This window comes from Marmota flaviventris, chromosome 6, assembly GCF_047511675.1.
Source record: "Marmota flaviventris isolate mMarFla1 chromosome 6, mMarFla1.hap1, whole genome shotgun sequence".
In the NCBI taxonomy this organism is placed as follows: domain Eukaryota; kingdom Metazoa; phylum Chordata; class Mammalia; order Rodentia; family Sciuridae; genus Marmota; species Marmota flaviventris.
In genome coordinates this window covers 63,029,563-63,045,037 of record NC_092503.1, presented here as the reverse complement: position 1 = coordinate 63,045,037, position 15,475 = coordinate 63,029,563, and the positions used below count along the sequence as shown (strand labels likewise).

General features: G+C 40.2%; 1 protein-coding gene across 2 annotated transcripts in view; it reads right to left on the bottom strand.

The window, feature by feature from the left end:
- Nucleotides 1-15,475, bottom strand: part of Faxc (failed axon connections homolog, metaxin like GST domain containing) — a 69,226-nt gene that overhangs the window by 41,926 nt on the left and 11,825 nt on the right. For both annotated transcript variants that reach the window (XM_071613192.1, XM_027928204.2), the window contains 2 exons: nt 10,607-10,803; nt 2,731-2,954 (listed from right to left, as the gene is read on the bottom strand). In XM_071613192.1, coding sequence (XP_071469293.1) covers nt 2,731-2,954; nt 10,607-10,803 — 421 coding nt within the window. The remainder of the gene's footprint in view (nt 1-2,730; nt 2,955-10,606; nt 10,804-15,475) is intronic.

The window sequence follows — 15,475 nt, the reverse complement described above, 5'->3', positions numbered from 1 at the left end:
AGTATTAATAATATAACAAATATTAAAAAGGCAGAAGATAAAGTGAGGTTTCATCTGATAAGTCTTATATCAGTTTTCCTGGTACCAAGTATGATACCAGGTTTATAGAGTCACAAAGTATAGAATATTTAATAAGAAAAAAATAGGAGAAATGGAAACTGACATGTATACAGGAATAAAAGCATAACCATGATTCAAAATTATGCATAAAAATACTGGAAAGCTATACATCAAAATGGTAATCATGGTTAGCACTAGATTATAAAAGTATAATGACTTATTTTCCTTCCTTGTGCTTTTCTGAACCTTCCCAAAATTCTATAATTAATTAATAACTGTAACTACTTATTTATTTAGTATCCCTCATGGGTCAGACCCTGTAGTAAATACTTTACTTATTGCATTTAGCCCTCACACTCTAGGAGGTAGAGTATCCCCCCATCTTGTCCTCAATGAATATGTTCTAAGATCTCTAGTGGATGCCTGAGGCCACAGATAGAACCAAACATTTATATAGTATGGGTTTTTTTTTTCCCCCATAGGTACATATCTATGATAAAGTTTAATTTATAAGTGAGATTCATTTAGAGATAAGCAAGCGTAACTTGCTATAGATTTTAGCAACTTCAGCATAGGATGCTTTTTTTTTTCCTTATTGAGAACTTTCATCCTTTCACTTAAAGAAATACTTTACAACTTCTCTTTGGCATATCCAAATTGTCAGCATCACTACTCATGTACTTAGAGCAATTCTCCGTAAAATAAGAGTGACCGCTATGCAAGCACTGTAGTACATCACGACACAAATCAAGAGGGTTACTAAATGTAGTTCATAGAGCATGGATATGGTGGATGAAGAGATGATTCATACCCTGGACTGGGAGGTGAGAGATTTCATCATGTTACACAGAGCACTGCAATTTAAAACTTACAAATTTATTGCTGGGATTTCCCATTCAATATTTTCTGGCTGCAATTGACTACAGGTATCTAAAACTCCAGAAAGTCATGAATAAGGGGGGACACTACTATATCTGCCAAGTATCCAACCTAGCCATCAAGTGATTAATTTCCCTCCCATCTCCCAGAAATTCAGGAGATAGCATTGTTTAAGTCATCAAATGTTAAAGAAATATTATCAGTTATCATTATCAACCTGTTCCTAGTTCTCTTAACCGGAAATGCCCCAGAAAAGTGACGATCACCCCTCTCTGTTTAAGAAACAAACTGTCACATTGTTGAAGATAAGCAGTACTTTAATACCATAATCTCTGCCATAACTGTGGGGACTCAACTCCCTGTTTGCCAGCCTCCCAACAGCATGGGCTGGCAGGGAGGGAAAGCAAGTCAGGAAGAGACATAGTCAATGTTAAGGAGGAAGTGACCCAGCTGTGGGCCTGGTTTTTGAGGTCAAGAATACAGTACTAGGATTCTAAAGGAATGAACAAGGCTAATTCCACCTAGTCTCAATGGAGCAAAACAAAAGAAAGTCTACACAGTGTCAATTCTTCAAGCCAGACAGAGCTGTAGAAGGAGTTCAGCCAGCATCAAGCCCCCCCATGGTACATGACCCCTATAACAAGGCTAACCAAGAGATGGATGAGGAGCCACAATCTGCCACCCACAGGCTAAGGTTCAAGGAAGAACTCCATGTCTAGCAAGTGTCTGGGGTATGGGACAGCAAAAAGCTAGACAGAGCAAGTCACTCTGCAAGGGACAGACTGTACCTAACTCAGCCTCCAGTTCCTAGGGCACTACGTGGGTTTCAACAAAACAAATTCCAAATCCCACTTTCTGATGGAGGTAAAGTACTAATATGTTCCAGAATAGGGATAACAACGAATCTGGGAATTGCTGCTACCAAGGGAAGGCCAGTGGAAGAAAACCACCTTATATAGATGAAATCAGTAGACCCCAAAGACTAATCACATGGAGGACTTGACTCCCTCTACCTTAGTTGTCTCCCTCTAGAAGACATTATTTCATACCTGCAGGATCCTGAATTCAAATGATCTATTCATGAATTGTCATAGGTAAGACTCAAGCTCTGCCAAGTACAGACCTGCAGCAGACTGGGCCACCTGCAGCCAGCCAGGTGAGCAAGAGCACACCCACCCTCCCAGCCCGTGAACAGAATGTGGCTCTGCACCTCTCCTTGAGGAACTTCCCAAACACAGTTAAGCCCATTGTATGTCATAAATACAAAATCAGAGCTAAAACATGCTCTGAAGAGGATCAAGAACACAAACAAAAATGGAAGGGATGAGAAAAGGACAAATGTTGCACATGCACATGGAATAGGTCAGAACCAGCGCCCACAGCATCTCTCTCAAACTTGATGTTGATGGGTACAATTCATAAGCTGCCTTTTAACCTTGACCTATTTATAAACAGAAGAGCTTTCCTTGCCCAAAATCATCCTTTTCTCACAGCACATTCAGAAATATCTGCATCATTTACAGCCAGGTAGTGATACCAAAGCATGTCCCATACTCTCTTCAGAAGGGACCTGCTACACAAGTCATAGTCAAACACCAGAATTTAGTGGGAAGACTAAAAACTCCTGAAAACTGGGGAGCTTGGTTAAATGATGGCACTGCAACCCACATGTGGAAGAGAAGAAACCAAGCAAGTCATCTTGCTTGGTTTACATTAGTACATCAGCAGTGCTTCACCACACATGCAAAATATAAGGATACAAAATACAGAATAGAAGGCATGGTACGTTACCCAAGAGCCCTGCTAAGGAGCGCATGTCCTTCTCCATCAGCATGTAAATCTCTTCCTCCGAGAAGCGGCCAATGCCATGGCCGTGCATCTCGCGCTTCACAATTCCTTTTGTTATGTGGCACACGACCCACCTCAGCAGGTTACTGAAGGGACCACCACCACTAAGAGAGAGCATCTTCCGGGTCTCATTGAGATTGTCCACCCACTGGCAATAAGCTAATGTCCTGGAATTGTGTGGAAACAGGTTACTACCGTGCATCAGACGCGTGTCAGCTCCAGAGAGTCGCTTCTGAATGAGTTGTTCAGAACTCGGCACACTCTGGAGGAACCAAATAATTGCAGCTTTTACAAAGAGCAATCTGCGTGGCAGATATTACAAGAGGCTCTAATACGGGCCTGTGAGAGAAAAGGTGAAAAATCCAGATGATATTCCAATCCCACCAAACCTCTCTGGGAACCTGCCCTCAGACCCTCTCCATACCATGCTTTCCCTTTCTCTTACACAGCCCCACAAAAAAACAAAAAGAACCCCAACTCAAACTGTTTTAGTTAGGACGGTGAGTCTCCCTGGACACATGGCAGTGAGGACTCAGGGGCTGGCATCCTTCCTTCCTTTCTTGAGCACAATGACAGCTCTACAGGCACAGGCTTTGTGCTAAAAAAGCTGCATGGTGGGTTGGGGCTGTAGCTCAGGGGTAGAGCACCTGCCTCACACATGAGAAGCACTGGGTTCAATCCTCAGCACCACATAAAAATAAGTAAATAAAGATACTGTGTCCATCTACAACTAAAAAGAATATTTTTTTTTAAAAAAGCTGCATGGTTCTGTTTCATACACTCCATTGTTTGCACTTTATATTTCATGATATAAAATTATTTTTTTAAAAAAAGAAACCATTTTTGTCTTTTTTGCAGAGGATTAGTGAGTAGGTATACTTGTCCATGTTTATTATAAATTATAAATATTTTGGAAATGATTGGCTCTCCTAAAAACCAACTCTACACCTCAGCTTGTTCTCAGGATTATAAAGTGAATAAAACTCCAAAGGAACTTGGTTGAGTCACTTTTCCCATCTGGGTGGTGCTCTTGGCAACCTCAGCATAGGGTGCACCTATATAACATGTACAGACAGTTAAATGGCTATTCACTGTTCATGAATCTCCTCAACTGCAATACCCAGGCCTTTGCCAAATTTGTTCTCCAAATCTTTGCAACTGAAAGAATGCTTTTAAAGCTAACGGTGTTGGTAGTTAGAAATTAAAAGGGTTTCCCACTGAAGACTGAGGAAAAGATAGCGGTAGGAGTACAGGCATGAGACTCTAGTTTTTCCTCATACTGATAAAAAATGTAGTGAGAGTCATCTCTACTTCTAGTACAGGTTGATGCAGCAGTAATAAGCACTTCAAAAAAATCAGAAATGTGAACAACATTTTGGGGGGAACACAAGGGATGAGAGTCAATTGTTGCTGAAACAAAATGCTGTTTTCCACGTGAAGGGAGAAAAAAAAAGCAAAAACGAAAGACCCTGGAAGTTTGATCATCTTATACAGTTCTGTGCCTTTAGAGTTGTCTCCTCTTTACTTTTTTAAAAATATTTTTAGTTGTAGATGGACACAATACCTATATTTTGTTTGTTTAGTTTTCTTATGTGGTGCTAGAAATCGAACCCAGTGTCTCACATGTGCTAGGCAAGCACTCTACCACTGAGCCACAACCCAGCCTGTCTCCTCTTTAAATATGAAAATAAGAAGTCCATTTCTCCAACATACTGAAAAAATCCTGATTTTTACTGACTTTATAATCAATTTAACTGTAATCAAGTTTAACATTATGTGTTAAACACTCTTCTTTATTCTCTGGTTAAAATAATATGCACAGATCTTATTAGAAAGCCTCAGGTACCTCGTTTTAATAAGTCTCTCAGAGTATTTAGGAGTCATGAAACAGATTTTGCTGAAAATAGGAAAAAAAGTACATCACAATGATCTAGGAAAAGCATTCATTGGATATCTCAGTATAATATATGTCACATTTGTTCTGCTAAATTCTGTATAAATATGAAAACTAAATGCTTTTCCACTTGCTCTTCTTTTTATACCTGCGGTAATTAAGAACCCTGGCTGCTTGATGACCTGTGAGAATTTCAGGAAGTGTGGGTGGGGCACAGGATGCAGATGAAGTAACTTGTGAGAGATGAGACTAGCAAGGATCAGATCATGACAGACCTGGTGAACTTCATCCCAAAGGCAAAGGTTAATTCCTGGAAAGTTTTTAACAGACAAGAAGCATAATCAGATGTGTGGCAATACTGGTAGGAAGGCTGGCTAGAAGACTGCGTCAAGACCAGGCAAAAATGATGCACTCACTGAGGCAGTGGCAGAGGGAATGGGTGGGAGAAATGCTGAGATAGAAGAGAGTCTATCAGTCACGAGTTGTGTATAAGGAGAAACCAGGCATTTACTCCTAGGCTGGTTTGGGTGGATAATATCACCAACAGATACTGGATTACACAAGGGGAAACTGATTTGGGCAATGAAAGATGAGCTAACCAGGTGCATTTGAAAGTCCCATGGAACTCCCAAGAGAAGACATTCAGAAGGCTGAGAACTCAGGAGACAGGCTGAGACTCTAGATGGAAAATTGATGGTCAGGGGCAAGGTGATGGCAGTTTTAAAGCTGTGAGAAGAGGTGAGGTCACCTAAGGAAGTTTTTAGAGTGAAGAGTGTTATTGAGAAAACCATGGTTCAAGGGCAAGTTAGATGAGAAGGCCAGGCTGTAGGTGCAACTTGGAGAGAAGTAGGGAATCGCTCTGAGACGGAGGGAAAGAAGGTGTTATAAGGGATCAGGGGCTACTGAATGGTTCAGAGTTCCTGCTTGATGACTTCAGTTTTCTCTGTTGAGCAGGAAATGTGTACGAGGGCATGTGCAGAAAATGAAGACATAGCAATGGGTAGAGAGCAGCAGGTAGAGATAGGAGGGGCATGTTCTGGGCCACACGGTTCATCAGGGAGGAGGCACATTACTGCATAGATGTAAAGTTATCTCACTGCAGCAGGAGCTTGAATGTAAAACACAGAAGAAGGACAAATGGATTTATTCATAAGCCACCCAGTGTTACTCTGTTATGGCATTGCAAGTAGACCAAGACACTTCTGAAATACCTCCTGTTGCCTCTACACTTTGGCAAATGCTGACCCCTCTTTCTCAGGACATCCTAATCTTCCCCTTCCAGTCACTTCAGTGACTAAGACTAAGACTCTCTCATGACACCATCTCCTTTGGGAAGTCTTCCTCTTTTCTCCACCAGGTTCTCACTGGCTTCCCTCCGTTCTTCATACTGCCCCCTACAATGACCATTGCAGACCTATGGTGTCTGTCTCCCTTCAGCCTGTGAGCCACTTGGGGGTAGGGACATGGTGCCTGCTTACTGGTAGTCATTCATTTAGCTGGCTGAAGAATGAATTATTGATTGAATGAAAAAAGGCTTCACTCTGAGCCAACCATTGCTAAGTAGTGTTTCTAAGGGATGACACACACTTAAGCAGAAAAATGGAAAAAGGAGAAATGCCTACAGAGGGTGACAAAAGGACTGCCACTTTTATTCTGGGATTTGTGGCTCCTCCCTCTCTGCTGAGAAGGAGTCTACTGCACAGGGAATTATGAATTATTAACTGAAGAGGGCAGGAAGGGCCAATTTGGAAAGTAGATTAGGCTAAGCAATTAAAGTAATTTATCACTGGAAAGTCTATTTCAGGAAGTTGAGGTACTCACTTTCCTTATTGCAACAAATCTATCTGAGCTCTCATGCAAAAATGGGGTCAAAGAGTTTTGAAATATTATCTTAGAACATAAGAATAAAATCTGCTCATGTATTTTTAAAGGAGATTTTAAAAAACAAGCAAAGAAATGCTGATCCCTGATATTTTTAATGAAGATATCTCTCATCATAACTTAAAAGACACCAGATCCATGGCAGAAAAGAACATTGACGTGTGGAAAACTGCAACCTTGAAAACAACTGAGTCTCAGAACTTGGCCTTCCAAGTCATGAGAAAGCCCCTCTCTGTGTGGGCTACATCCTTGCTAACTTTGTCTTGTACTCTGAATATTTGCCAGAGGAGAAAGGAGCTTATGATATGTTTCTGTACTTTCACCAAGTTTCACAAGCATTAAATTGGGCCTTCCAAACAGGAGCCCTCCCTACAGCTAAAACTGAATGGCAAAGAATGACAAGGGGAACATATTAATTGAGTTGCAGTCAGGGAGCCTGTCCTGGCTTTTAGAATAGACCTTCTTGGGTAAGTCATTTTAAGAAAGCACCCATCTCTCACAGTCACTGAAATTACATCAAAAACTACATGGGGCTGGGATTTGGCTCAGTGGTAGAGCCCTTGCCTAGCATGTGAGAGGCCCGGATCCCCAACACCATAAAAATAATAATAATAATAATAAGATTTAAAAATCTATAATATAATAGGGCTGGGAATGCAGATGTAGCTCAGTGGTAGTATCACTTGCCTAGGACATGCAAGGCTCTTGAGTTCAATCCCCAGTATTGGCAAAAAATTTTTAAAAAGTCCAAAGGTGTGACCCAACAATAAAGCACTTGCCTACTATGCATGAGTCCCTGAGTTTGATCCACAGCAATGCCCAAAAGAAAAAAAAATACTTTAATCTCAAAATCTTTAATTTATGGCCAACCTAGAAGCAAATTTGAATTCATTTTTCTAATGCCTATATTAGCAGGGGTTATGACTATAGTGTCTAACAGTACAGCTCTCCCAGCACACTTCCCTATGGAGTTGGGAGAATCAAAAAACACTCACTAATGTCCACGAGGGGGCAGTATGTCACACTGAAGAAGCCATAGTGCTGCCTGAAACCAATTCTTTCCAGTAATTTGATGCCCTGTCTCTCCCACACTCCTTCATACCAGCTTCTCCATATTGGATCTAACTTAAGCATCCAGTAGGACAAAGGGGATATGAAAAAAACTGTCTTCTCCATCTTCAATAATAGCTTTTATAATGTAAGTGGGATGTAATTGTATAGATTTCAAATGCAAGCAAACACTTTATAGCTGAGTGTGCTTATTTGAACAGACTAAAACAGAGCTTCAGAATTATGTGATGTTACATAATAATGAGAGCTTTCCACTGCTTTTGCTGTCCAGAAAATTATACTTGATGTGAAGAATTTTTAAAGTTTCAGGCCAAAATAAAACATATCTGAAACCCCCAGATCACTCAATAACTGAATTAAACATAGTAGGCTTACTGCAGTTTCCTCTCCCATCTCTGAGTACATTAGAAACTAGGAGCTCAATGATCATCAGAATTTAACAAGATCTCACAGAAAACCCATACTTGTAAGATTTTCCCCCATAATGAGGTCAGTTTCCTATGCTGGGCCCCAGTTTCCAGGGATGCACATTTTAGGTATGGCTGCTGGAACCAGAAGAGAAGGAGGAGAGGAGCCTAAGAATGTCAGAGGTTCTCTGCCTGAGGCATTTTAGGGGGACAGGGTGGGATTTAGAGCTCTTAGGAGTCTTTTCAAAATCTCCTCAGAGCAAGCTGTTGGCTAAAGGGTCAGGAACTTTCAGAAACAGAGAGCAGTGCTTTTCCTGCTGCTACTAGAGACTAAAGGGAATAGGAGGAGTGGGAATACAATTTTGAAAGGTCACTAGCTACCTGCATCTTAATCAAGACCCTCCCTCCAACCTTCACTATTTCTTCCTCCAATTAATCCTTAAATAGACACAAGAAAGCTATAAGAGCTATCCCCCGCAAAAAAAAAAAAGCATTTTGCTAATAACAAAGTGAATTAGAGAATGAAATCATCCTTAGAAGAGTCTACATATAGCCCAAGCAAATCTCCAAGCAAAGCACCTGGAAGTTTGATCCATAAAATTAAAATGCTTCCCTACCAGGGTACCACCTGTCAACTTCCCCACATTCGACCCACATCCACAGCCTGCCCTCCACATCCAGTATCAGCTGAGGGCTGGTGAAAAAAAATGATAGTGAGGGAAGCCATCCATGAACTTCTACCAGGAAGCAAAGTTATATAAATGACACACACACACAGAGCAAAAGGCAATGATGTGTGGGAGCTGGGAATTCTACTGAATCAAAAATTTTCTGACCGGAATACATATTTTCTGAGCTACCTAAAAATCTAAGTTGTAGCCAAAGTACCACTTAAAGTGTAGGGCCTCAGTTCTTCAGGCAGCTGACAAGGTGACAGCACTCCACGTTAATGAGCACATCTATCAAATAAGGCATGGGTATCTTTTGGAGAGGCTTGTCAAAAAAAGATATGAGGGTCAGGGTAGCCCAAGGTAGGTTCTTCATTTTCCTTCATCACTGCAGAGCTGGATCAGGAGCATGGAAAGCCAGTGTGATGTGTTCTGTCCCACAAGTCTTTTTCTGGAAGCCAAGTGAGTCATACTTAGTCATGCATTTTGGTCCCCACTGTGACTCCTGCACAGGAAAAGGGAACCCTAGAAGTCCTCCATCAGCATTATAAGGAACAGAGCCAGGTTTCTTTCAGAACACTGAGTCTGATCTCTTCCACACTGACTTGTGCTCACCAACTCTCTAGATCCCTCCCTGCTCACCCTTCCTTCACCTCTGTAGTGAGCAGGGAGAGGATGTGGAGCTCAGATCAGCTCAGAACCAACTGAGCAAGAACCAAAAGGAAGAAAAGATGAGGAAAAATAGAGGGTCACTTCAAATCTGAGACCAGCAAGTTTTCCATTTAGAAAGAGGATAGAATAAATGAAACCTGGAGACAATGAGGAAGAATCCTCTATGATCGGCCCCATGTGGAGTGTATCTTTCAGGAGGAAAGGGGCGGTGGGTAAAATCTACTGGACCAGCCTCTGGCCCTAGAGTAACAAAGTAAAAAAAAAAAAATGGGCTTAACAATTCTTAATTAAATCTACAGGAGAAGATAAAGTTTATAGAAATCAGGGAGAAATCTGTTCTCATCTATAGGGATGTAGAGAAAGACTCAGAAATGCCAGAAAATGAATGAAAGGAAAGGGCAAAGTCCCACATGACAAATGAGTTTGCAAAGCAAGAAGAGCCAGACTTGCCAGCTCAAAGCCATAAGAAGCAGAACAGGAGCAACTCGGGAGCACAACTGTGATGCTTCAAACTTGAGGAATACTAACTAGGAGCCAGGCTACCAGGGCAAAGTCACTGCATGCTCCACTTCTGGAACACAAGAGAACTCCTACTATCTAAGAAAAATTGACAGCAAACTCACAAAGGCTGTGTAATCTATTTCACCTAGGAATTCTTTCTCCATGTGCTCTTCCCTGCCTCTTCCAGGTATCTGAAGTGATTTTAATCCAGCAGTTTGTATTGATAAAGAACTCTGATCCCAACCAAATGAAGTATCCCCTTCACCTCAGTGATCAAGGGCCAGCAAACTGCAGCTCATGGGCTACACAGTTTTTACATTTTTACACGGCTAGAAAAAAGTCAAAAGGAGAATAGGTTGTGTTAAATGAAATTCAAGGTTCAATGTCCATAATAAAGTTTTACAGTCATGCTTACTCGGGGCATATTACCTATGGGAGCTTTTGCAATAAAAAGGCAGAGTTTAGTTTCTGCAACAGAAACATGTGGCCTCGAAATCTAAAATACTTACTAGCTGGTCCTCTTCAGGAAATGTATAGGGACCCTATCTAGACACTGCTAAATGTGTAACAGTCATGCCTTAGACCTTGAGTCTGTCTGATTTCTTATCCCAAACTGTTAACAGAAAACTTTTGAAAAGGTGGGAGGAATGGGAGGAATACCTGAAAAATTAAACAGAACTTGGGCATGCTCTGGAAGGATGGGATCGCGCCCACAGGGCACTCACCAATAGAAGTGCTCCTCCACCATCTTGGTCACCGCACGGGACACAGCTCTTTCATGAGGTCCAAGGTTTTTGTTCAAATTCACTCCAAGTTTCTCTTCCAGAAAGTCAATAATGAATTCTGTGCCAGAAACTTTTTCATGGTTATATTCAATCCAAGGCATTTTCCCTTGAGCAGAGAGTTTTCCACCAAAATAGTTCTAAATAGAGCGTATTTTAAAAGAGAGAAAAACAATGTTGTTATTTCAATTTCATTGTATGAGTAACAGAAACACGCAGTCCAGTCTTATATGTGACAGTGACTGCGCTATTCAAGTGAATGAACTCTGAAGGTAAACTCCTAAAGACGATAAATGGTTACTATAGGGGAAAAAACTTTCTTAGCTCAAATTAAGATACCAATTTATTCCTGTATTTCTACAATAGACTGTTTCATGGGCTCTGGACTCTGGCTTAATGACAAAAAAAAAAAAAAAAAAAAGACCTGGCAGCAGAGTCAGGGAAGTGAGGATTTGAGACAGTGGAACTGATCCTGGTAATAGTCAGCCTAGCTCTAATGTATAAACTATTCCAAAAATGAAAAAAGTGAATATAAACCATGAGGAGGCTCATGCTGACAAGGTTACTAACCAAAAAAACTCATTTGAAATCCAGTGGCTTACACTTGAATAACATTTAACACCACTACACTGGAAACAAGTGGTGCCTAAAATAGTACCCTTAAGTATGAAAAAGTGCTGCAACAGGTTCAAATACAGCAATACAGCATTTCCTAAAATGCAGGTTCCTGGGCCCCACCCAAACCTCTGGTTCAGAATGGCAGGGAGAGCACCCAGAAATCTGTGTTGTCTGACAGGTTCCCCTTTGATTTGTATGCATGCTACAAGCTTACAGTGTTTCAGAGGATTTGATCCCAGAATGTGTGGGAGGTGGGAGCGACATACTTCATGTATGTTTAAAACTGCAAAGTGATATGCATTCTTTGCTGCATAAAAAGCAAAGATCTTAACATTGATGTAAAGGATTCTCTGTGGATGCCATGTCTTCAATCACTTTTCTTAATAAATCTAGATCATTAGGCCCCAGAGTTGACTATTTAAACTGAATCCATTTTGTTGAATTCTATACAGCCTAAATTAACCAGATTATTACAAACTCTTCCTCATAATTCATACAAATAGATAGTCCAAACACTATTGGATAATGGCCAATATTGGCTTTTAGGGGGAAACCAGTACTCTCCACACCACACTGTTGGTAGGAATGTCAAATGGTACAATGACTACTTTGAAACCATCTAACCATTTCTTTCAAAAGCTAATACAAACCATTTCACTCATAAGCATTTACCCAAGAGAGAAGAAAATGTATGTCCATGCAAATGCTTATACACAAAAGTTAACAGAAGACTTATTTGAAATTATCAGAAACAGGAAAAAAAAACACTTCCCTTTGAGAGGTAAATGAATAAATAAATCTAACATATCCTTACAATGAATACTACTCAGTTTAAAAAAAAGAAAATTGATACAACATGGATGAATCTCAAAATAAGTTCTAAATGAAATTAGCCATATAAAAGTGCAGCACATACTGTAAGATTCCATTTTTAGAAAATATAAACTGATCTATAGTGATGGAAAGCCAAGCATTGGTTACAGGAGACAATGAGGGATGAGAAAGAGCAAGAGGAAGGATTTCAGAAAGGCACAAGGACATTTTGGAGGACAATGAATACATGCAGCATCTTGATTGTGGTGACAGTTTCATAAGTATCTATCTATGTCAAAATTTATCAAATTAGACACTGAAAATATGTGCCATGTGTTGCATGTCAATTATATCCCAGTAAAGTTGTAGCTTTTTTGTTTAAGAAGATATCATTAGGTAATTTTTTTTCAGCACTAGGGATTAAATATAAGGCCTTACATATGCTAGGCAAGCAATTTACCACTTAGCTACATCTTCAGCCCTTCTGATCTTATTTTGAGGCAGGGTCTCACTAAGTTTCACAGGCTGGCCTTAAACTTGCAATTCTCCTATCTCGGCTTCCTAAGTAGCTGGGATTACAGGTACGCACCACCACACCCAACAGCAAAATTTTTCTATAATGGGTAAGGTAATAAATATTTTGGGCAAACGGAATGGTCTTTACTACAATAACTCAACTTTTCACTTGAAGCAGGAGTGCAGCAATGGACAATACATAAGTGGATGAGCATGTCTAGTTCCAATAAAAAAGTATTGAGGATCCTGAAATTTGATTTTATATAATACAAAATATTTCTTAGATATATTTTAGTTGTATATGAACACAATGTCTTTATTTATTTTTATGTGGTGCTGAGGATCGAACCCAGTGTCTCATGCATGCGCCAGGCAAGCTCTCTACCACTGAGCTACACCTCCAGCCCTCAAAATATTCTTCTTTTGACCTTTTCTCAACTTTTTTAAAACACAGAAATTCTTCTTCACTCATAGACCCAATGGCCCACAGCCTTCATCTACCAACCCGTGTACTAAAGGTACTCCTCTACCCTTTATCCTAAAAAGAAACAAAATTAGAATTAAGAAACCATTGGATCAAGACCTAGATAAGAAAATACCTCTTTGCCAAGGTGTGTCATGACAGAAAAATCTATGAGGATCTATTCTAGAATACTGCTGGCCAAATCCCCCTTTTAGGCTTAAAACTCCAAAACATGAAAAGAGATGAAAAACGTTACTGTTTCTCAAGTGAAACCCTTGGGTTAGCAATGGTGACTACTGTTCAAGTTGTTCTTGCCTAAATCCCACCCAGATTTGTGTGTGCCTTTCCCAAAAGCCAAATAATACATCTAACCATAAGGGAGAAAAACTGCAAAACTTCTAGAACAAGTATCTTTGCATCTAGGAACTATGCTTCCTACATATTGTTTGTGGTACGTACTAAAGAACACCAGGTCACTGAAGACCTCAAGTGAGATAACAGGGTTGTGCCTGGATATCATGACCCTTAAGGGCAGTCACCCATCTGTGTTCACAGGACTAGGCTTGGGCTTGGGTCATGGGCTTCTCCATTGGCGAGTTAATACCACCTTCATGGAAGGCTGAAAAGCACAGTGGGTGCCACCTAAATGCTGTTTACCACTGTCTTTGATAGGGACTAAAGGGAACTTTGGTCTCTTGACTCTTGATGTCTTGATACTTTATCTCACTACTCATTATAAAGAATGAAAAGTGGGCCTGGCCTAAAAACGGGTAGTAACTATTTAGGTTACTGTTAGCCATACTGCCTTTGTACAATTCAGAAAATGGAACCTCATCTGACTAAATGCAGTCCATGCCCAGGTTCACATCTTGGCAAGGAGAGAAGGCAGTAGGCGACCTACACAACCCCCATAATGCAGGCCTAGACATCATCCTTGATGCTAACAAGAAGAAATGTCAAATACTTCTAAAAGTTACTAGAACATCTGACATTCTTATAATCTGTATAATAAAGATGTAAATTTATCAAACAACAGAGTCTATGTTACATATTTCTCCTGATAGCATTCATGTCTTCCTAACACAGTCTTATCTAGATTTGTCATTCTCAGATGCTGTCTTCCATAATGTCATCTGAAGAAATTCTTTGTGATAAAAATGAGGCATAAGAACCCTGCTTCTAAAAATTATCTAGTAGCTTTAGTAGTTCTAGTCTAACCTCCTTCATACTTTTGATGTGTGATCTAGACAGACACCACCTAGTTACTGCCCACTCCTCCCCAGCTTTTATGGATATCAATCCCCCTGGTCTCCTGATTCATCTGCTCACACCAGGCCAGATCACTTTGCACATCTTTATCTTTTACAGGAGTCCCAGTTCCCAACCTCTGCAAAGTCCAATCCACCCTACAATATCAGTTCAATGTCATCTTGCTAGTGAACAGTTTTCCCAAGATGCACCCATTAACTGCCCTCCCTTCAGGCTTCCACTGTGTGGTGTATACTCCACTCCCCTGCAAAACAACTGTTCCCACGTCTACCTCTACACCTCACTCTCCCCTGGGTCCTTGGTACATTGTTTATCTTGACTGCTTTCTAAAATTAGTACAGAGGAATAAAAATTAGTGATCAACTTTTATGGAAATGGAGGCTCTAGCATGTTTGCATAACCAGAAATGGTATTTTGCTTACTAGCTAAAGAGACAGTATAATTAATTCTATCTAAGCAAAAATTATATGAATTAAAAAGAAGAAACTCACAAAAATGTCCAAAGTAATTGGCAAGACTATGCGTGAGATAAAGGTGATCATTTCTTTGCCATTCATTTCAGCTTTTTGGAGTGTGATTACATTACTTATAAGACAAAAAAAATTAAATAATGCTTATTTTTCCATAATTTCCTGAAATATATTAAGGAACTCCTGGCCTGTGGTTATTTATGAAATTCGAGTCTGACTAGTCCACTGAGGATAGTTTCTTAAAGTTGTTATTATTATTATTATTATTATTATTATTATTACTACTATTACTACTACTACTGCTACTAATACTACCAGGGATTAAACCCAAGGGCACTTAACCACTGAGCCACATCCCAGCCCTTTTTTGTATTTTATTTAGAGACAAGATCTCATTGAGTTGCTTAGGGCCTCACTAAATTGCTGAGGCTGGCTTTGAATTCTGAGATCCTCCTGCCTCAGCCTCCTGAGTCACTAGGATTACAGGCATAAGCCCTGCTGAAAGTAATTCTTTTTCTTTTCCTTTTTTTTTTTTGGTACCAGGGATTTAACTCAGGTGCACTCGACCACTGAGCCACATTCCCAGCCCTATTTTATATTTTATTTAGAATCAGGGTCTCACTGAGATGCTCAGCACCTCACCATTGCTGAGGTTGGCTCTGA